The sequence below is a fragment of the Anoplopoma fimbria genome, chromosome 18 (genome assembly GCF_027596085.1).
Source record: "Anoplopoma fimbria isolate UVic2021 breed Golden Eagle Sablefish chromosome 18, Afim_UVic_2022, whole genome shotgun sequence".
Taxonomy (NCBI): domain Eukaryota; kingdom Metazoa; phylum Chordata; class Actinopteri; order Perciformes; family Anoplopomatidae; genus Anoplopoma; species Anoplopoma fimbria.
In genome coordinates this window covers 2,197,668-2,219,379 of record NC_072466.1, presented here as the reverse complement: position 1 = coordinate 2,219,379, position 21,712 = coordinate 2,197,668, and the positions used below count along the sequence as shown (strand labels likewise).

Genomic DNA, 21,712 nt, shown 5'->3' with positions numbered 1-21,712 from the left:
AAAAATATATATGTATGTCTTTATATATATATATTATATTCCCAGATATGGTCTCCTTCTGAAAAATCATTACTGTCCCTAGGACATATTTTTATATATGTATTTTATTTCTCTCTATATATATATATATATATATATATATATATATATATATATATATATATATATATATATATATATATAGAGAGAGAGAGAGAGAGAGAGAGAGAGAGAGAGAGAGAGAGATAGAAGATAAAAGTATTTTGAATCTCTAAACTTTTTGTCCTGATGAACTTCGTTGTGTTTCCAGAGGAAGAGACATTACTGGAGGCTGGACAGCAAGACTCTGACTCTGTTTCAGAATGAAAGTGGAGCCAAGTATTACAAGGTAGGAGACCCGGTCGGCTCGGATCTGGTTTCAGCCGCCTCGGCCAAACACAACAGAGACGTGAGGAGAGGAGCGGAGGGAGTCGGGTTCAAACTGTACAGTAACATTCATGAGACGTTAACACACATCGCTGTCTGATTAGAACCAGTCAGTCACTGTGATTGTTCTCATCAGGGCGAGGTGTTGAAATCTTCCATACAAGGAAAATTTAGGAAAGAAAAATACACTTAAATCAACATTTCAACCGTGTATGACATTTGTGATACATGTTTATTTTTCTGCAGATGACATGTTATGCATTTTCAACACAACGTAATTTAAAGGGCTGAGTACAGTGAATTTAAAGCTACAAAAGAAGTCACCAAAGGATCCATTTAGAAGCTGTTCTGGAGCTTTTTTTATTAAATCACAGTCTTCCTCAGCAGATGGAGTTTGCACAGTTCACATTGGCAATAAATGCATCATGATAAGTATAGAAACCCTGGTTTTGTGTGTCCATGGTGTGATGGGAAATCAGAAATGAAACATAAAGTTAACAGGATTGTGGAGTTGTATGTGATGGCAGTCGGTTATCTGTGCTCTCTTCAAAGCCACCACCAGACTCTCCTTTGACAAAAACAGTAATTTTACCTTCCCAGATCACGTGAGTTGCTGGTCTATCGCTGCCTCGATCGGTTAGTTTCTCATTATTGTGTGACTTTGTTGAATCCAAACTAACTCTTTAAAACACCAAAGTCACACAATAACACACACAAACAAATCAATCGAGGCAGCGTTGCACCAGAAACCCCCCGGTGTTCTGAGAGGTAAAATTACTGTTTTTGTCAATGGAGTCTGGTGGCTTATCTAAAATTAACAAAACTTTCCCAAAAAATGTCCAACATTTTGGGATTTCCAAGAAGGAAAATATGTTTACGTGTTACAGCTGCAGCTCTTTTCCTCCTCGATCATGTCTCTCTCCTCCTCCACCACATCCTTTCATCTCGTGTCTACCAGCGACCTGCTGACCTTTACCACAAAGTGCTGCTTCCTTTGAAGATAAAACCGGAGCGTGGTGAGGGAGAAAAAGGGGGGAGATGTGTGGTGGGTTTTTTTTTTTTGGTCGATTCCCTGCTGTCTCTCTGGCTCGTTGCCACGCTGCCTCGTGCCCAAAAAGTGGCGTTGGAACGTCCTGCCTTTTAATCAGAGCGGCAGGATGAATGGATGGGAGGAGGAGGAGGAGGAGGAGGAGGAGGAGGAGGAGGAGGAGGAGGAGAACTTGGCAAAACACAAAACGTTTAGATGACACTGAGGGGCATGAAGCCGATCGCTCTCCTTAATATGTTTGATCTGGCAGCGTTCAGGTTTTTGCAGGAATGGAGTTTTTCTTTTCTTGCACTCTGCCAGAACAGGAAGGACGGGAAGTTTCAAACACTAAAAAAATCAAAGAGAGTCTCACAGTTCAGCAGAGAGAGGAGGAGGTGTGAGGATGGAGGGAGCAACCAGCTGAGTCCTCTGGATCGTTTGCTTCTTCTTTGTTGAAATTACATTATGTATTAAAAGTGCAGAGTCCCTAATCTGAGAGTTGAGTTACGTCCAACAGGAGCATCATTATCTAAACTTCCTCTTTCACTTTCTATTTATTGTCTCAACCTTCCAGGAGATCCCGCTGTCCGAGATCCTCCAGGTGGAGCAGGCGCAGGACTTCGGCAGCCTTCCTCCGGGCAGCAACCCGCACGTCTTCGAGGTGATCACGGGCAACATGGTGTACTACGTCGGCGAGGACAGCGGCGGTCCGCACCACAACCCGGTGCTGGCGTTGACCGGCATCGGGCGTGACGTGGGTCAGAGCTGGGAGAAGGCCGTCCGACAGGCCATGATGCCCGTCACGCCAAAGGCCAGCGTCGGCACGGGGCCCGGACACGGGAAGGACCACAGTGAGTGAGCGCCGGAAAAAAACACTTCAGTCCAACCAAATATTCTAGAAAAGTACAATATAAATAAGTCTTAAAGTGCATTTTAATCTTCATCAGAAATACCTGGATTTCAGGAGCTGTTTGTTTACTTTTCGGTGATTTTTAACAGTAAAATGTGTCAAGAGCTGCTGATTCTATTGCAGATAAGAATCCCTCCAAATAATAGAAAAATAATAATATAAAACCCAATAAGTGGCATTGATTGTTCTCCAAAACACCAGAGGACGTACAAACAAAATAAACTGTGAAGAAAATCAAAATGACACGAGTGTAGCTCATAGATATGAACATAGACTGTAGGTGTAACCGGCAAAACGCCATAAACTAACCTCCACAATAAAGATTAGGGATTGTAAATATCTGTAAACTCATATCTCATATTAATAAACTACTTTATTGTCTTCATACAAGCCTTGTAAAAAAAGTATAAAATGCATTATAAAGAAACAAATTTGATTTGGTTCCAAAATATTTACTCAAATTAAGATTATTTAAGACCTCCTGTTTCTAAAGCATCTAAAAACTAATTGTCATTCTTTGTATAACCCCTAGAAATATAAATAGTGTTTTTATTAGTGAACTATTTGTCATGTTATCGTGGGCACCATGTTATAAAAATTCAGAAGTGCACGACCAAATACGTAAATACAGAATATAAACTAAGCTTAAATCTCTTAAAGTAAATTCTAAAACAGCTGCAGTTTTTAGCAAAGGTCAGTCAAACGCCACAAAATAGTGCATTTGTTGGGGACTATTTCTGCTCAGTGCATATTTGGTCTTAATGTAGGATTTGTTGACAATAAGAGAAATGTAAAATATCACCTGACTTGTCCTTTAATAAGTAAATGCCATGCTTATATACGATGTGTCGTCGGGGAAGCATTAAGAAAACAAGATCCAACACGGCCCCAAGAATGAACCCTGAGGTACTCCGCAAGTTGTCATGGCTTCAAGTAAAACAATGTTGTTAAAGGACATAAAAAAAATCAGTTTTCAAATATGGTAGATTATTATGAAGCCATTAAGCTTCACTAGGAATTGAACCCACAACCCTCTTGACCCTTTAACACATTAATGGAGACGTGTCTTTTAGGTCAGATTAGACTCTGATATGTTTTTATGTTTTAATGGATTTGTCTTTGAAGAGCTTCCAAATATTGTTTCAGGAGACGACCATTATACAACCACCCCACCTCCACACACACACACACACACACACACACACACACACACACACACACACACACACACACACACACACACACACACACACACACACACACACACACACACACACACACACACACACACATTTTAACGTGATTGAAGGGATTTCAGGGATTTTCCGCTCTGATTCATCCTCAGGTTAAAGTGTCTTTTTGTCTGAAAGTAGGAGTTTTAAATGTAATCCCAAAACGAGCTCTCCTGCTCTTAAATACCTAAATGGACCGTCGTCGTTATAACAACGTTCTGCAGCGGAAACCAGTCAGCTGTGTTTTCCACCTGTCGGAGTAATTAATGTCAGGCTTCGGTTTCTCTCCTAAAATAGATGTTTTGTTTTTGCGATTAAATTACAGACATCAATAAGTTAATGGACGGATGATGTAACGAGGCTTTTGGTGCTTTTTTTGGGGATCATCTCATTGACAGCAGTGGACTTTTATCACTGTCATAATAATACAAAAACAAATGACAGGAATTAAAAAACATATAATAAGTGGGCAAATATTAAACTACATTATCAAATACACTGAGGCTCTAATACAGGATATAATAGTATCAATAGACTTTAGGAATAGTGATCTAACAGCAGACACACAAACACTAATGTTCACATCTGAAATAATCCAATACCATTAAAAACTCAGTGATTAAAAGTGATTAACTTTACAGTTTTTATTCAGTATGTTTCTATTATGGCAAAGCAATAATTTATCACTTGTTTGTCTGTATTTATACGACTATTTTCATAATGAACATTTAGGTCTCCGTATTTATCCTCCTTCAAGAAAACTATGATGTAACAAATCACAAAAAGTGACCTGAAAATACAATCTATTATGGATAGAAAACAGCGTTGTTTTGAAAAGAACAAAATGAAGCAACATAAAGTTCCTTAATGTCTTCGTGATTTTAATTAAACTAAACACTTCCTGATGATGTTTCACAATAAAATCCTTCCAGGGATGGGATTGTATTCTGCTCCCTCATCTGCTGGAAGATCAAGGCTAGCTGTTCCCACCTGTTTACAGTCTTTATGCTAAGCTAAGCTAACCTCATTCTGACTCTATCTCCATACTCAACCCACAGGTGTGATATTAATCTTCATATTCTTCATCTCACTCTTGGATTGAAAGCTTATTTCCAAGAAATGTCAAATTATTCCTTTGAGCTCCTGTAAATGACACTTCCTGCTCGCTTTTCAAAGTAAAAGCCTATGAAACAGAAGAAAGTGTTGCATTAATAACATACAATACCAACTACAAATCAATAACAAAGAAAACAGATTTTTATTTTACATATATATATATATATATATATATATATAAAAAATGGGAAACGATTTCAAAATAAAAGCCTTTTCCGTTGAGCCCAATAAGGCCTTTTTAGGAATTAAAAGTCTGACTACAGATCCGGACTTCCCACAGTTTACATGATTGTCGATAAAGTTACATAAACTCTCTGGCTGACGACCTAACTGTTGACCTGAACGCCACCAGGCCGCCTACCTACAGCAGACCGTCGGTATCGATCGCAGAGAGGGATGACCCCATCAGACCCCGGGGCCACCGATCTGAAATCAATATCAGCTCATCAGTGGAAATTCACTCACAGCAGCAGGTTTCCTCTGAACAGAACACGCCCTCGGCCTTTTTAACATCAGGCTGATTTAACGGTCCCTTTAATGTGTTCACGTACTTTAATACAGAGAAAGGAAGTAGTTTCATTTCTGTGAAATCTGGAAAATGATTTGTAGGTTGTTATCGCAGCTGGAAACATCCTCAACGTTCTTTCATCAAACGTTGAACAAACAAATCGTCCTCCGTAATCTCTTTCTTTAACAACGTGGAAAACGTAGGAAATGAGACTTTAATGATTTGAAGGTTAGAAAAATAAAACCCTGCTCGTCTGGTTTACACGCGTGTGAGGTTCAAGGGTCACTCGTACATTTATATACTGTGTTGTTTGTCTTGTGTCTCCTCAGAGGAAGTCTCTATCAGCATATCAGTGTCCAACTCCCAGATACAAGAAAATGTGGTAAGTCTTCTCTCGCGTTGTCTTCTCATTTACGCATAAATTATTTACTCATGTTACAAGTCTTACAAACCAAAACCCAACATGTTGGATATAAAAAAGATTTTGATTAAATATATTTTCATGCATATGGTTAAGTCTTAAAGCTGCATTCTCTCTCCTGTCCACCAGGGGGCGACTCCTCTGGTTGTATAGAAGTCTATGAGAAAATGACTCTACTTCTCTCTTGATTTATTCCCTCAGTAAACATTGTAAACATGAGTTTATGGTCTCAATCTCTAGTTTCAAGTCTTCTTCAATACAGCATGATGTTCATTTAGTAAATGATGCTCCATTTAGAGTCAAACAGACCATAAAGCAGGGGATGCTTTAGGGCGGGGCTACACACTGATTGACAGGTCGACACCAGTCACTCCTCCTCAATCCATTCTGATTTTCTTTTTACAAAATGTTAATTTGAATATAGATAAAGTTATATTTAAATAACTTCTCATTTCCTTGTATAACAACAAACACTATTTAAAACTACAATTTGTCAAAAGACACAAACTTTATTGGGGACTCACTCTAATCAAATCAAAACATCACTTTTACTCTGTAACTTATTTATCATTTGTCACTTCCGGGCCTCCGTACTCACTGGGTGGTGATGAAACACAAAATATAACCTCTATATTCTAATGTCTAGTGAGTTTATTGGTGCCATAAAGTCATTAAAGCAAATAAAAAAATCAGTGTACTTGTTTTTAATAGTGAAACCTGTGTGATCTCTTTGTCGTTATCAGGATATCAGCTCAGTGTATCAGATCTTTGCAGACGAGGTCCTCGGCTCCGGACAGTTTGGGATCGTCTACGGAGGTGAGAGGCTGAAACACAACATTTTATTTGAGACATAATTAATTCTGTCTGAAGAATATGGGGAAAAATAGGAGCTGGAAATCCCTTTTATTCCACATAGCTCCCTCTGATGTTATCTAAACTACAGATAATTAAAAATGCTGAGCAGAGAGCTAAGGTGTTATCCTCTGCAGGTAAACACAGGAAGACCGGCAGAGACGTGGCGATCAAAATCATCGACAAAATGCGGTTTCCCACCAAGCAGGAGAGCCAGCTGAGGAACGAGGTGGCCATCCTCCAGGTACGACACGCCGGCCTGCAGCAGCTCAACACAAATACATGTGAATAAAGTGAAACAATAAAAGTCTGAAACAATCTTCAAAAGCACAATTTTACATCTATTCTTTGTGTTTTCCTTCTTTATTTATTAACTTGAGCAACTGAAAAAGTAGCTGTAGTTCATCGTTCTATTTTTTTTTTTTTTAACGTTCCCGTCCTGTTTGCCATTAGAACCTGCACCACCCGGGGATCGTTAACCTGGAGTGCATGTTCGAGACCCCCGAGCAGGTGTTCGTCGTCATGGAGAAGCTCCACGGCGACATGCTGGAGATGATTTTGTCCAGCGAGAGGAGCCGGCTGCCCGAACGCCTCACCAAGTTCCTGGTCACGCAGGTCAGCGACGACCGGGAACAACTGGCTCCTAATGATTTAACCTGCTGTTAATTAATTACTTCCTCAAAAAACAGAGTTTCTTGTCACGGGTTGGTCTTGTTTTGTCCAAAACCCCAAAATATTCAGATTACGATATTATAAAACAGAGAAAAAACACATTGGAGACGCTGCAACCAGAGATTTTGGGCTATTCTTTCTTTAAAAAATGGCTTAAATGTTTAATTGATTCATTATCTGTTGCTTGACTCATTGATTAATCGTTAATTAATCAGCTCCAGTGTTGATCATGTTTAAAGCTCTGATTTTAAACATATTCTTGCAGAAAAGAGTTGATCTTGTTTCTGCAGCCACATTCAATCAAATGTATGACGACAACACGAACCAAAAACTGACAATTCCTCATTCATTTATTCATTTATGTGCAATTTAAATCTAATATATCCGCTGTGCAATATAAATAATCTGTGCAATCCACTGTGAAATATTAACAACCCTGTAGTCTGAATATATCATAGTTTAGTTTTTGAAGTTTTTTACTTATTTGTTAAACCTTTACTGTGTGATTACTATTTATGTATTTGTTTTGATCTTGTTTTTCTACCTATGTGTCTTGTTTTCGTTGGTCTGCACTGTCCACTCTGCTGCTGTAATCCTGAAAATGCCCCCTTAGTGGGGCTAATAAAGGATTATCTTATCTTTAAGGAGAAATTTGACAATTTTAAGAGAACGCCCACTTTGTTTTTAACGATATTTTGAGCCTGTATGTGTGAATTTGAGGTCCTTTAAGATCTCCAGGATTCTTCCTGTGATTATCGAGTGTTTAATGGTCTCATGTCCACAGATCCTGGTGGCCCTCAGACATCTCCACTTCAAGAACATCGTCCACTGTGATCTGAAGCCAGAGAACGTTCTCCTGGCCTCAGCAGATCCCTTCCCTCAGGTGAGAACCACTCCAATCACCGTCTCTTTTTCTGTCTCTCTGGACGTACATTCACGCCTCTCGTCCTCCAGGTGAAACTCTGCGACTTCGGCTTCGCTCGTATCATCGGTGAGAAGTCGTTCCGCCGCTCCGTCGTCGGCACGCCGGCCTACCTGGCGCCCGAGGTGCTTCGCAGCAAAGGCTACAACCGATCCCTGGACATGTGGTCGGTGGGCGTCATCGTCTACGTCAGCCTGAGCGGGACGTTCCCCTTCAACGAGGACGAGGACATCAACGACCAGATCCAGAACGCCGCCTTCATGTACCCGTCCAACCCCTGGAAGGAGATCTCAGAGCACGGTGAGGGACGCTTTACATTACCACAGATTCTGTTTTAAATATGGAAATAAGACATAAAGAAAGAAGCCTCTGATTTTTCTAATTTTGTAGAAATTTAGGTTCATTAAATTAACTGTCTACCAGGAAACAAAGTCTCTAAAAGGTCTTAATATGTCCGTTTCATGTTCTTATATCTCTAAAATGTGTTTTTCTTAAGCATTTAAATACATTTCCATCTGAAAATGAAGCCAAAGCAGATTTCCTGTGTGGATTTTGAGTGTTTGTTCTTCCTCACAGCCACGGACCTCATTAACAACCTGCTGCAGGTGAAGATGAGGAAGCGTTACAGCGTGGACAAGTCGCTGAGCCATCCCTGGCTGCAGGTAAACAAACCGCTCTTTACTTTTACAAACATCAGGAGATATTTTCTAAATCATTAGATTTACCAGCTCTTGGGTTTAAATCCTACGGCAACCTCTGGTTCTTCTGAGTGAAGTCAAAGCTTCATGTCTTAAAGCTGCATTCTCTCTAATGACCATCAGGGGGCGACTCCTCTGGTTGTATAGAAGTCTATGAGAAAATGACTCTACTTCTCTCTTGATTTATTCCCTCAGTAAACATTGTAAACATGAGTTTATGGTCTCAATCTCTAGTTTCAAGTCTTCTTCAATACAGCATGATGTTCATTTAGTAAATGATGCTCCATTTAGAGTCAAACAGACCATAAAGCAGGGGATGCTTTAGGGCGGGGCTACACACTGATTGACAGGTCGACACCAGAGACGTATACGGCGTCTCTACGTCGCTCCTCCTCAGTCCTAATATGGTCACTTCCATTTATAGGTTGCAAAACAAAGACAGCCACTTCATATATACAGTATTTGGTTTAATGTCCTTTGTCCTCGTCCTCTGCAGGACTACCAGACCTGGCTGGACCTCAGGGAGTTCGAGACGCGGCGAGGCGAGCGCTACATCACCCACGAGAGCGACGACGCCCGCTGGGAGGAGCACGCCGACGAGCGAGGCCTTCACTGCCCCAACCACTTCATCATGTCGCCCAACCTGGACGACATGGACGAGGACCCCTAGTGGCCGCCGGAGGGTAAAAAACATTTTTCAACAAAGAATCAAACGCTCCCCGAAGAGGCGCGGCGTTTCTCCGTGGACGTCCGGGAGGCGGCGCTCAGGCAGCTGTGTGACGACACTGTGACGATGATTCAGGTCCTGAGAATTTTTATTAAGGAACATTTTTCTACAAGCCATAACAAACGCCCCTCAGAGCCAAAAGCTGGAGGAACATTTCATTCCCAGAATTCAACATTCAATAAAAAACGTCTGCACTGCCGGTCGAGCCGCAGAAGGGCTACCAGCTAGAAACCAAATCCAGAGCCTTTATATAATGTTTCAGCTCAAATAGCATATTTTTATGACGTCGTTGTTACTTTTTAGATCTCATGAAGATGTGTAGAGAGTTTCTATGTGACGCTAACTGAAAAAATCATCATGTTTATTATGTTCTGACTATAATGTTCATTCTTCTTTGTTGGGAGGTCTTTGCACTATTTGAGAAACTCTTTTAAAAAGTAGAATTCACTGATTATAACTTTTTTTATTTGTTCATCTGCATAAGTGGACATGTACCTAATCTATAATAGTCATTAAACACCAGAAAACTCAATTATTGGATGGAACTGGATTCTTAAATCCATAATTGTAAAGTTTGTCCTGAAGGTGGCGTTGGAGAAAACGTCTTGTTACCAAAAGCAAAAGGGTCTATTTGTTGTACGGTGGCCTTTATAGGACATCTCTAGCTCAACTCTTACTACTTTAAATGCTAATGTTACGCAACATTAATTGACGTATAGTTACAATAACAACAATTATCAGATATTAAAGTACCCTGGTATTTAACACGCTACCCTTAGCATGCTAACATGCTCAATAAGGACATTTCTGGTATTTAATGTCACGCTAACTTCTTTAAAGATTTAAAAATGTGACAATCAGGCAAACTGAAAAATAAATCATCAGGTCAAGCAGCGTGAACCTCTTAAGACTTTAAGTATGTTAAGTATCTGTCTATTATTATTACAGGATTATTATAAGACTCAGTACTTGTTATTATTCTACAGACTTTATAGTTTTGCAGAGAAACAAATGTATTAAGTTATTTTCAGTGATTCTCTGAAACCTTTTTTCCGATGAAGACGAGCTGAGAATCGAGCTGCTATTGTCCGTCTTTGTCTTTCTGCAGAACGTTAGTGATCTTCGTCCGACTCCAACCTGAGAATTTATTTCACAAGTTTTATATTTTTGCAAGAAATGTTTGTGACATTTTCTGATGGGGAAAAAAATATTAAATGGTTTACTTTGGGAAAACATCTAATTTTACATCCTTGTTATTCAACTGATGCTCTTTTATTTATGGTAATTCATGGATGCAACTCAAAGACATCACTGGGTTACTTTAAAGACATTTTTGCAGGGAGATCTGGAATTTAGAGGGATTTATGGCAAGACGGTGGAAGGAGTCAGGGGAGAAAACACTGCTTCAAACACTGATGTGAACAGAAATCATCGGAGCAATGTGCTTTCTTTGAAGTCTGAAAATCTGCAGAATATTCTGTTTAATAATTTACAATGTTCAGTCAACAAAGAACATTTAGAAATCCTCACATTTGATAGTTAATGTGTTTTTTTCATACTTCAAACTGAGCCAGAAAGAAGAGAAATCAAATCTAAGTTAGATTCAAAGGCACAACCAACCCGTGGTGAGGAGGAACCTATAAAACATCTTAAATTGGAGGCGGTTTCATATTAAAATCCTCTAATTTATTCCAAATTTTACGACAGTCTGGTTGGAACAAAACAAAACTAAACATCCCCTCCTGAATCAGAGGAAAAGCTGATAATGATCCCCAGCAGGATGTTTGGAAACGATCATTTAATTACCCGTCCTGAACACGATGGCCTCGCTCCGCCGCTCCTCTGGAGGGCCGGCTGCTTGCGTTGGCGGCGGCGAACCTCCTCACACGTGTAACACGATCTGTTAAACGCCACCGGAGGAGCGGCCGGGGATGGCTGCTCGACTGTGAGCTCAGCTAACCGCTTCAAGATGGGGACGGAGGAGGAGAGGGAAGAGATCCTCCTGCTGCCGGGGTTGACCTCTGACCTTTGGAGGTGTCACAGGTCTCTTTGGGTATCCGTTGTCGGTAGGCCGTGTAAGACAAAACATTTCAGGTTCTTTTCAACCTGGGATTCATTTGCACAGTTCTAATTAGGGATCATGTTAACTCTCAACCTTTCATGTAGAGTTTCAGGAAAAGATTCAGGTTTTGTAGAATTTGGAATATAAAAAGTGTTTTTTTCATGTTGTTAGGAAAACCGTGTATATGAACTGTTGAACAATAAATGCACAAATTCTTTATTTCCTTACATCTTTATATTAAAACGTCTTTACAATTAACTTAAAGAGAAACTGTCCTTTTAGCTCACTTCATGTTGGACATAAAACTTCTTCTCTTAAACTCTCTTAATGCTTTTTAATGTCGGCTGTAGAAACAGCATCGTCCCCTTCTGTCAGAGTTCCATTTTCTCTCCACACTTCTTTCTCTCCGTGTCGTTGAAAGTCTTCATGAGAAGCTGAGCTCGGTGAACCCGGCCACAGGCAGCGGCGCCGGGCTCTTCTTCTCCAGCTTCAGCCCCTCGGCTCTCGTGGGTTTGGACAGCCGGCTGTGGTGCAGCAGGCCGAAGAAGTGGAAGCGGTCGCCCATCTTGTCCGGGTTGGTCAGCATGTCGTAGCTGCCGATCAGCTGCTTCCTGGTGGAGGCGTCGCTGCAGCTCCTCAGCAGAACCTGCAGGAGAAACACAGAGGAGGTGAAAGATTGTTTTTATTTCTCAGTGAATCAAATCTGTCAATCAGTGTGTAGCCCCGCCCTAAAGCATCCCCTGCTTTATGGTCTGTTTGACTCTAAATGGAGCATCATTTACTAAATGAACATCATGCTGTATTGAAGAAGACTTGAAACTAGAGATTGAGACCATAAACTCATGTTTACAATGTTTACTGAGGGAATAAATCAAGAGAGAAGTAGAGTCATTTTCTCATAGACTCCTGATGGACAGGAGAGAGAATGCAGCTTTAAGACATGAAGCTTTGACTTCACTCTGTAGAACCGGAGGTTGCTGTCTGGTTGAAACACACTCATATTTTAAGTGTAATTTATTTTCAAAAAAAGAACGATAAACTAAGTTAAAGATGAATTTGACTGATATCATTTCAAGTATCTCAAAAAATTGTCAAATATTTTAGGGCACCATAATCTGATATCATGACAGAGTGTGAAGCAAATTATGTGTCATTAAAGCTCTGCAAAATAGTAGTTTTTTTAATATCTTTTCACCATATATGTGGTTTGATAAGTAACAAGAAATGTCAAAAATATGTTTGAGGTTATTTAGAAATAACATTTTCTTTACATCTATAAAATGTCTCGCTCTGCCCAATTTTTTAAATCAATACACTTATTTATTCTCCCTACCAAAAAATGTCATATTATTGTGAAAGATTATAGTTATTTGTTTCTTTAAAACACTAAATCGGAATGAGAATAAAATGACACTTTGGTGACTCCAGTTCAGAAATAGGTATTAGATTAAAAAAAGCTTTGTATTTTCGCATTTATAGCCAAAGACACTTAATAAATTAATGATTTATAATCACAATATCCTGGAAATAGATCACGTTGATGGTTATAAGTTATTAACAGACCGTCACGCTCACCTGCATTCGGGAGTCGATGCCCATGTTTTTCAGGAACGTCCTCTGGGTGACGGGTCCCACACAGGTCACGACCCCTCCGACCATCCGCCGCAGGAAGCTGAAATCCACGTCAGCGGTGAGGTCGGCCGAGCCGGGGGAGGAGAGGACGTCGTGGAGCTGGTGACCTTTAAAACCCTGAATAAGAACCAGAAATCCAGACGGTAAGTAAACAGTCCTACATAGTTATATTTAGCATCAAGAATTCTGCAGATAATTCAGATTTCCAGGAAAATCTCACATATATTTGGTAGAAAAAGAACATCATTAAACTTTTTTTAACCTATTCCGAGGAAACTGATTCAATTTGGTTTAATTAAATTATAAATTATGGTGTGAAAATTGCGAAAAATGTGAGAGGAAGAGGAGCGTCGGCCTGGTTTCCTCTCCGTCAGCAGCAGATGGACTCCTCTGCTTCCTACATCTGTTTCCTTCAACGGTAACTGAAGAGAGAACAAAATGTCCAGACTGTCCCAAAAAAATCCTCTTCACTTTAAAAAGGTCTAAATCTCAAATCTTCTCTGCCAGATGAAAAATGTTGAACTGTTCCTTTAAATACTTTACTGAAGTACTTTTTGAAATTGATGCAGATCTCCTCAGACACTTTGTTATTTAATTAATGAAATGCAATCTAATGCAACTGTTTCTGTATAAAAGTCGACTTTTATGATGCCTTCATGTCCTTTTCTTTTTTTACACTATCATAAAAGGTGTTAATTCAATTATGTTTGTTATTATTATTATTTAATATTATTGTGGTAGTAAAGGTGATGTTGTACATGACTGCATTATATTCAGAGGGGTTTTTAATATTAAATTATATTCTTTTATAATAAATAATAATAAGAAAAACATAAGAAACTCTCAATATATTAAAAATAAGTCCAGTAAACTTCACATTTTAATAAATATACTTGTTTCCTCATAAATTGTTCACTGGGTGTAAATCGTCTCCTCCTCACTCTGAACGTGTCCGTCTTGGTTCCGTCGTGTCCGTAGTCGGCGATCAGCGCCGCGCCGCCGTCCTCCTCGATCCGCCGGGCCATCTGCTGGACGACCACGCCGCCGTCCGCACAAACCTCCACGTGACCCCGCCTTTCATCCGCCTGACACACACAAACACACACACATACACACAAACACACACTATGACTCAATCAATAATGAATCACTCTCAGCTGGAAACCACAGTCTGACTTTTAACCCACATAGTCGAGGTTTCATTCAATAAATTCATTCATTTTGATGATTATTAATAAATAAATCACACACTAACGTCTCTTTAATGTAGAAACCAGATAAAATGGATCATTGTTCAACTTTTTAGAAACAAAGACGGCCTAAATGTGGATGTCTGTTCACATCAGTGTTTGAAGCAGTGTTTTCTCCCCTGACTCCTTCCACCGTCTTGCCATAAATCCCTCTAAATTCCAGATCTCCCTGCAAAAATGCTTTTTATATAAATGTCTTTAAAGTAACCCAGTGATGTCTTTGAGTTGCATCCATGAATTACCATAAATAAAAGAGCATCAGTTGAATAACAAGGATGTAAAATTAGATGTTTTCCCAAAGTAAAGTAATTTGTTTATCTTTAAATCCACTTTCTAGGGTCTCATGGTTTGATGATACGGAGCCTGAACGCTCATTCTGGATTTAAAGAGCAGTCTCTTCATCCACACAGACTGATGATGATGATGGTGGTGATGATGATGATGTCAGACCTCTGGCAGGAAGTTCAAAGCGTGTGTGAAGTGAGCCGGAGAGGCCAAATCAAACAGACTGCCAACATATAGGAGGTTTAAATGTGGGCAGAAACACCAGATGGAGGCTATAAAACAAAAAACCTCAAAGAGTTTATCTGAGGGAGTTTAAAAGATTAAAGATGTTCTTCCCTCTTTACTCCAACGTTTAAATGATCCCACTCTTTTGACCTCCTCTGCTTTAAAAAGACATTTGTATTTCTACTTTACTTTTAAGAGCTTCTCTTTCCCGGGTTTAGAGTTCATTCTTTCAGGTTCTCACCTGTACGAGCGTGGACGAGGCCAGAGTCGGAGACGGCGCCACCACGAACCTCAGCTGCTCCGTCTTCTCCGGGTCGATGTCCACCATCACCTCCCTCCAGCCTTTCTGCGTCCTCTACATAAAGAAAAACATAAAGTTATAAACTGACAAACATGAGGTTTGTTTGTGCAGTTTGTTTCACTTTGGCTCCATCTGGTGGTGGTGTAGTGTAATGACACGGTGGTGGACGGCACTGAAGGGTAACTACAGCTAATTTAAGATTTGAATAAATGTGTTTAACAATAAAACAAAACAGCAGAAACACAAGATTAAAAAGAGAAGATAAAGTTATGGAGGTGAAGTTTTTTCAAATCCTCTGTAATTATAGGAGGAATCTCACCTAAAAAACATCAACGAAAGTAAACAAATAAGCAAATATAAAATGAAAGTGCAACATTAATCAATCAGGCAAAAACAAATACTAATAATTAAAATAAATATAAATAAACATTAAGAGTTCTAAAAAGAGCGACTTTAAAACAAACCTGAAATTTGTGGATCGGCAGAGCGTCAAAGAACTCGTGAGCGAGAAAGATGCTGAATCCTGAAAGAAGAAGAAGAAGAAGAAGAAGAAGAAGAAGAAGAAGAAGAAGAAGAAGAAGAAGAGAAACAATATGAGATATTTAAATTCACAGTGAGGAACTTTTAACTGGTCCTGAATCAGTCTCAGTGTAGTCCTGATCCTCTATAGACCTCCATCAGTAAACAGACCATCAGAGAGAAGATCGTCTGTTTCTATAAAGTTATTCTTAAAGCTCGTCATCGGAGCCACCGGGTCGGATTCTGGAGAAACCAGATGAGATCATGAAGGTTCACCAGAAACTCCTTCAGACCAGACTCCAGCAGAGACCAGTCCACCGTGGACAGACCCAGATCCAGCAGAGACCAGTCCACCGTGGACAGACCCAGATCCAGCAGAGACCAGTCCACCGTGGACAGACCCAGATCCAGCAGAGACCAGTCCACCGTGGACAGACCCAGATCCAGCAGAGACCAGTCCAGAGAAGCAAGGAGGAGAGAATAAGTGAGGAGGAAAGAAGGAGAGGGAAGAGAGAGGAGAGAGAGAGGAGAGATGAAGGAGAGGGTAGAGAGAAGAGGAGAAGGGAGGAGAGGAGAGGGATAGGAGAGGAGGGGAGAAGGAGAGAAAGAGAGGAGGAGGGAGGAGAGAGGAGGAGAGAGGAGAAGGGAGGAGAGGGAAGAGAAGGAGGAGGAGGAAAGAAGGAGAGGGAGAGAAAGGAGAGATGAGAGGAGTAGGAAGGAGAGGGTAGAGAGAAGAGGAGGAGGGAGGAGAGAGAAGATAAAGAGAGAAGAGAAGGATGCAGGAAGAGGGAGGAGGAGAGAGGAGGAGGGAGGAGAGAGGAGGGAAGACATAGGAGGGAAGAGAGGAGAGAGGAATTGAGGAGGAGAGAGGAGAGAATGAGGACGGACAGAAGAGAGGAGGAGGGTGAAAAGAAGAGAGGACCAGAGGAGGAGAAAGGAGGGAAAGGAGGAGGAGAGTTTGGGTCAGCTCCCGGCTCCCGTATTGCTGGAGGGGAGTGAGGAACAGGAGAACCAGAACCAGGACTGAGCGGTCAGACTGTCAGACCTGCTGCAGTGGAATGAGAGGGTTTCTAAAGGGCCTCTGGTGCTCAGAGACACTACCACTTTAGTCCACAGGGGGCGCCAAAACAACACTAAATCAAAGTTCCTCATAGGAACCAGAGTTTCCTCTCCCAGGTATCAGGTGTACCTGTGGGGACGTCCTCTAAGCGGCGGTACCAGGACACCGGCAGCCCGGCGGCGGTTTCCCCGCGGCGGTACACCGGCTCGTCCTCGGCCTCCGCCTCTCTGCTGCGGCTGCCGGTCAGATTCTGGGCCTGAAGACGACTCAGAACCGGACTCACCTCCACCAGGTGGAGAGACAGCGAGGCTTCACCCACCACCGACCGCAACTGACTGAACACCTGGAGAAACAACACAGAGCGTCATCACACAGGTGATCACATGATGCTGTTTGTTTACCCTATTCACCTGTAGAGTCTTCAACATGTAATTTAACTAAACATATCTTTAAAGGACGTTTTCTCTAAATGAGTTTTTTCTCAGACTCTGATCCAGAAATCTCCACTTCAGTAGCTCTTACATACACCAAACTTTACAGCTTCATTCCTCTCTATATTCTGAAGGTTTCTACAGAGGGGTTTGTTCATATATCATTCATAGCCTGATTTATACAACATTTATTACTAAAAAAAATGGAGAAAATTGATTTTTTTTTTTTTACGTCTGTTGACAGTATTTTCTGATTTATGAAATGATACGAAGAGATATCCAAAATGTCCTCTGTATAAACCTTTGATTCCAATATGTCAACAAAAAGAAACAAGAATTTTGAACCTGGCTTTATCCAATGTTTAGATTTATGTTCTGGAAATGTATGAAAGATAATGCCTCATTTGCATATTCAAACACAATATTTCAGAAAACTTGTAATACAAAAGATAATTGTCTTAATGTCAGTAATCAACTGGGGAAGTTTCATGTTGATATCTATTAGTTAATTGTTTTACCCTATTCACCTGTAGAGTGTCTTAACTCTTAAACTGAGTCTTAACTTAAAGGTCAAAGGTTGAAGAAGTGAGGATGTCCTCGCTGTCTAGAAGTCACACACACACACACACACACACACACACACACACACACACACACACACACACACACACACACACACACACACACACACACACACACACACACACACACACACACACACACACACACACACACACACACACACACACACACAATATATATTTGTTTACTTCCTCTACTAGATGAAGGTTCGTACTCTGAGGACGTCTCCGGCTAACGATCCTTTCCCCGGTCCGAGCTCCACCAGCTGCAGCTGTTTGGGTCGACCGGCTCCCATCCACTCACTGATGATCCACACGCCCAGCAGCTGGAATCGAACACACGTTCAGACGTTTAAAACACATCAAGAAGTGACAGAAGAGGAAAATGTGCAGTTTTTCTGTTAGCTTTCCTGTTAAAAGACGTGAAGATTTCTTTCATTTTTGGTGAATTTTCAGGATGAAGATACGTTTATAAGATTAATCCATTAGTTAGCTTCAGAATAACAAAAGAGTGTTATGTTTAATTAACACTGGTTTGTTTTTATTTATTTTGTATAAATATTAAATAATTTGGGTGTTTTTACAACTGATGAAGCAAAGAAATCTGGTACTTGGATTTAAATTTATGTAAAAAAAAATTTAAATCATTTCATAACTTTTCTAAAAGTTAAAATATATTTTCAAGGTTTTCCAAATATGGAAATCTAGATTTTAACTATATTTTCTACATCATTGAGGAATCTTTTCCTTTTATTAATATTATTATAATTATTATTCTATTACTGTATAATACTATATTCAGCTAACAGTGATGTGAAACAAAACTCTATTCTTGTAGAAAAAGTAGATGTAGATGTTTAATGAGGATGAGTAGTTACATAATGTAAAAAAGTGAAATATTCTGTATTAAATTAAAGTGAAATATTCAGTATTAAATTAACAAACAGAGTATATTTGGTTCCTGTTAAGCTGAACGTCTCCAGCCTCACCTCTCCAAAGATCTGGCTGATTTCTGGTGACGTGATGAAATCTCCGTCCGGTCCCAACATGTTGTTCCTCACATAGTAACCCTGAGAGAGAAAAACAATCAGTCTGAACTATTTCAGGTTTTTAAAAAGAATAGAAGACATTCTGGAGAAACCAGGCTTCTTAATTAACCAACCAGGCTCCTTCAGTGTCATCGTTAAAAGACTGAGATCAATTAGTGGCTTTTAAAAGCTCCATAAAGCCACATTTGTATATTATATTAATAAATCAGACGACTAAATATCTGTTTGAACTGCAAAAACCCACAAAGAATCAACGCTCATTAACCAGAATTTAATTGGTCAATTACTTATATTAATTTAATTAGTTTAACAGAAAAATGTATTGCTATTTATCTTGTAAAATTCCCCCCCAAATTCTGGTATTTTAAGCTTTTATAAAATATATAAAATAATAAATAAATATAGACATTTTTCACATTTGAGAAGTAAAAACCTTTTTTTTTGCTATTTTTTGCTTAAATTTGACTTAAACAATTAGCAATTTGTTGCTGATTAGTTTTCTGTTGATCGACTTATAATCGATTAATCCAGAAATCGATTTAGCTCCAATCTGGAGACAATATGTTGAGTTCTTTTCTATTGTTTAAAAATGTTATTGACTACATTATTCATTAAAACAATAATCAAAAGTTAAATATTTAGGGTTGCTATGTTGTACTGTGTAAGTAAAGATTTATTTTTCAAAATAAAAGTTACAAAGTTCTTCACAATAAAAGCAAATCAAATCAATCAGGCTGTTTTCTTTGACTGATCCAGGACCTGCAGACGGTCTGTATGTGACCCATCATCACTCACCGTCACTGGGTTGGTGAGAACCTCCCTCATGTACTCCGCCACCGTGATGGGACCTGTGGCTTTTATTTTGGAGGTCAGGTGTCTCAGCATGGAGGGTCGAGGCTTCTCCTCATCTGGTGGAGAGCTGCAGCAGAGCCTGGACTGAGAGGCTCGACATCTCACTGTCAAACACAAACACAAACATTATATATATATATATATATATATATATATATATATATATATATATATATATATATATATATATATATATGTTTAATAATAAAGAACTTTCCCTGATTTGTTTTGTATTAAACAAAAGAACATTATACAAATTCAGTGTTTAAATAAAACACTTACAAAAGAGCCACATCAAACAGTCTTGATTCTGTTTGTTTTATCAGTAATTTAATATATTGTTCAACATCCTTCATGAAACCAAATTAATGTGTTTTTATTATTGTTAAATTTTCATTTATTAATATATTTTTTTTGCCAACCTCATGACCAAATTTATTGTAATTAGATGTTTTTTTCTGTTAAAAAAACAACATTTTCCAGTAATAATGTAAAGTATTTAAAGATATGATCAATCTATAAATATAAATTTATTTTGTGTGAATACAAAATATTATAAATACTCATTATAGAAAAGGCAGTTATTTTTGTGATGAATATAAATGGCTTTAAAGTTATTTTGTGAGGTCTTAAGGTGTAAGAGTTGTTCTGTAGCCTAAATAATTTGAATTAATTTACATAAATGTACAGTTCAGAACATAGAAATGAAATCCAGTAAACAAAACCTAAATATTTTGTATAACAATTCATGGATTACACAATAATAAGCATATAATAGAGGATGCACAAATGAATCAAACCAACAAAAAAGGCAAAAAATGTGAAATAAAACATTAAATAATGTAAAAAAAAATGCATCAAATTTAACAGAAAACATGCAAATATTACATAAAATTGAGGTTTAATAGCGCCTAGTGTCTCATAGTTATAACAGTAAGTGATCAGTGTCTGTTAATCCAAATCAAATCAGAAGTATTGATCACTCACCTTGATGACAGAAGACTCTGCTGATCAGCTGATGTGTTTTAACCCCAAAACAAACCCTCATTCTGGTGTTTATATTCATATAAATACCACTAAACACACTGTAACACAATATATATGAAAACACATGTGGCTTTCTTTCATTATCAGGCAGCAAACAAGTGTAAACAAACTCTCACTGCACCCACGTGGTCCAGCTCTGCAGCTGCTAGCCTGCTAGCTCTTGTGCAGGAGCTAAATGCTAATGCTAACGGAAGGAAGCTGGTGAAGCACGCCACAATAAAAGAAACAACATCCGGCTAGCCTTTCACAATAAAAACACCTTTTGTTGCCCATGTTTGTGGTGTCAAATGAAAACAACAATATGTAGTTTTTTTAAATAAAATGTTAACAAATCCGAGTTAATATATATATTTATGTTAATTGTGAGTTGATTTATAAATTTACTTGGACATTACATAAATATCATGAATATATTGAGAGAACATACAACTGCTGTTCTGTTTGTTTACTTTACATTTATTTATTTATTCTACCTGTAGTTATATTTACACTACTTGTATTTATATTTTTCTATTATTGCACTGCATGTTTATTATTGAACTATATGTTTTTGCTTTGTCTCGTATCGTGTTCTGTACATGTTTCTGAATCTTGTTGTTTGCTCCTTATGTTCATCGTTGTTTCTTTTTGTTGGTACCTGAACCTTTGAAACTTTTTTATGTAATACTGTACTGTACATAGATGGTTGACAATAAAGTTAAAACTTTCTTATCTTATCACAAAGTTTATAAGTCATAGCGAGGATCTTTAGAAACACTAAGGCCATCAGTCCAGACACCCAGAGCAGAAGCAAAGTATTTAAGCAAAGAAATTCACATTTTATTTATTAATTTAACTCACTGTATTATGGACTAAATGTTGTTGCAGAGCCTTTCTCTTCAATTATTTACAGATGGGTAATTCAGGTAAAACAAACTAAGTCTTTTTC

General features: G+C 38.9%; 2 protein-coding genes across 4 annotated transcripts in view; one reads left to right on the top strand and one right to left on the bottom strand.

Moving 5' to 3' along the window:
• Window positions 1–10,740, top strand: part of LOC129107172 (serine/threonine-protein kinase D3-like) — a 40,214-nt gene extending 29,474 nt beyond the window's left edge. For all 3 annotated transcript variants that reach the window (XM_054618575.1, XM_054618574.1, XM_054618576.1), the window contains 10 exons: window positions 290–367; window positions 2,007–2,283; window positions 5,528–5,580; window positions 6,363–6,435; window positions 6,609–6,715; window positions 6,925–7,086; window positions 7,928–8,026; window positions 8,098–8,365; window positions 8,642–8,727; window positions 9,260–10,740. In XM_054618575.1, the coding sequence (XP_054474550.1) occupies window positions 290–367; window positions 2,007–2,283; window positions 5,528–5,580; window positions 6,363–6,435; window positions 6,609–6,715; window positions 6,925–7,086; window positions 7,928–8,026; window positions 8,098–8,365; window positions 8,642–8,727; window positions 9,260–9,433 (1,377 nt within the window). In that variant the 3' untranslated portion in view covers window positions 9,434–10,740. The remainder of the gene's footprint in view (window positions 1–289; window positions 368–2,006; window positions 2,284–5,527; window positions 5,581–6,362; window positions 6,436–6,608; window positions 6,716–6,924; window positions 7,087–7,927; window positions 8,027–8,097; window positions 8,366–8,641; window positions 8,728–9,259) is intronic.
• Window positions 10,741–11,070: 330 nt separating this feature from the next.
• On the bottom strand, window positions 11,071–20,938 carry ndufaf7 (NADH:ubiquinone oxidoreductase complex assembly factor 7). Its single transcript, XM_054618217.1, has 10 exons — window positions 20,725–20,938; window positions 19,681–19,841; window positions 18,826–18,906; window positions 18,052–18,162; window positions 16,954–17,167; window positions 15,710–15,768; window positions 15,186–15,299; window positions 14,126–14,269; window positions 13,128–13,301; window positions 11,071–12,198 (listed from the first exon to the last, which is right to left on the bottom strand). Exons 1-10 carry the CDS (start codon window positions 20,801–20,803, stop codon window positions 11,977–11,979), a joined length of 1,359 nt encoding a protein of 452 aa, XP_054474192.1. The 5' UTR covers window positions 20,804–20,938; the 3' UTR covers window positions 11,071–11,976.
• Between the last annotated feature and the right edge of the window lie 774 nt (window positions 20,939–21,712).

Bases quoted from the DNA above. Each gene is read 5' to 3' on its own strand.
- ndufaf7 (XM_054618217.1), bottom strand. From the start codon at position 20,803: ATGAATATAAACACCAGAATGAGGGTTTGTTTTGGGGTTAAAACACAT. The intron at 15,300-15,709 runs GTTTGTTTTAAA...TTCTTTATGTAG, and splicing joins TGCCGATCCACAAATTTCAG to AGGACGCAGAAAGGCTGGAG. The intron at 14,270-15,185 runs GTGAGAACCTGA...TGTGTGTGTCAG, and splicing joins CCTCGTCCACGCTCGTACAG to GCGGATGAAAGGCGGGGTCA.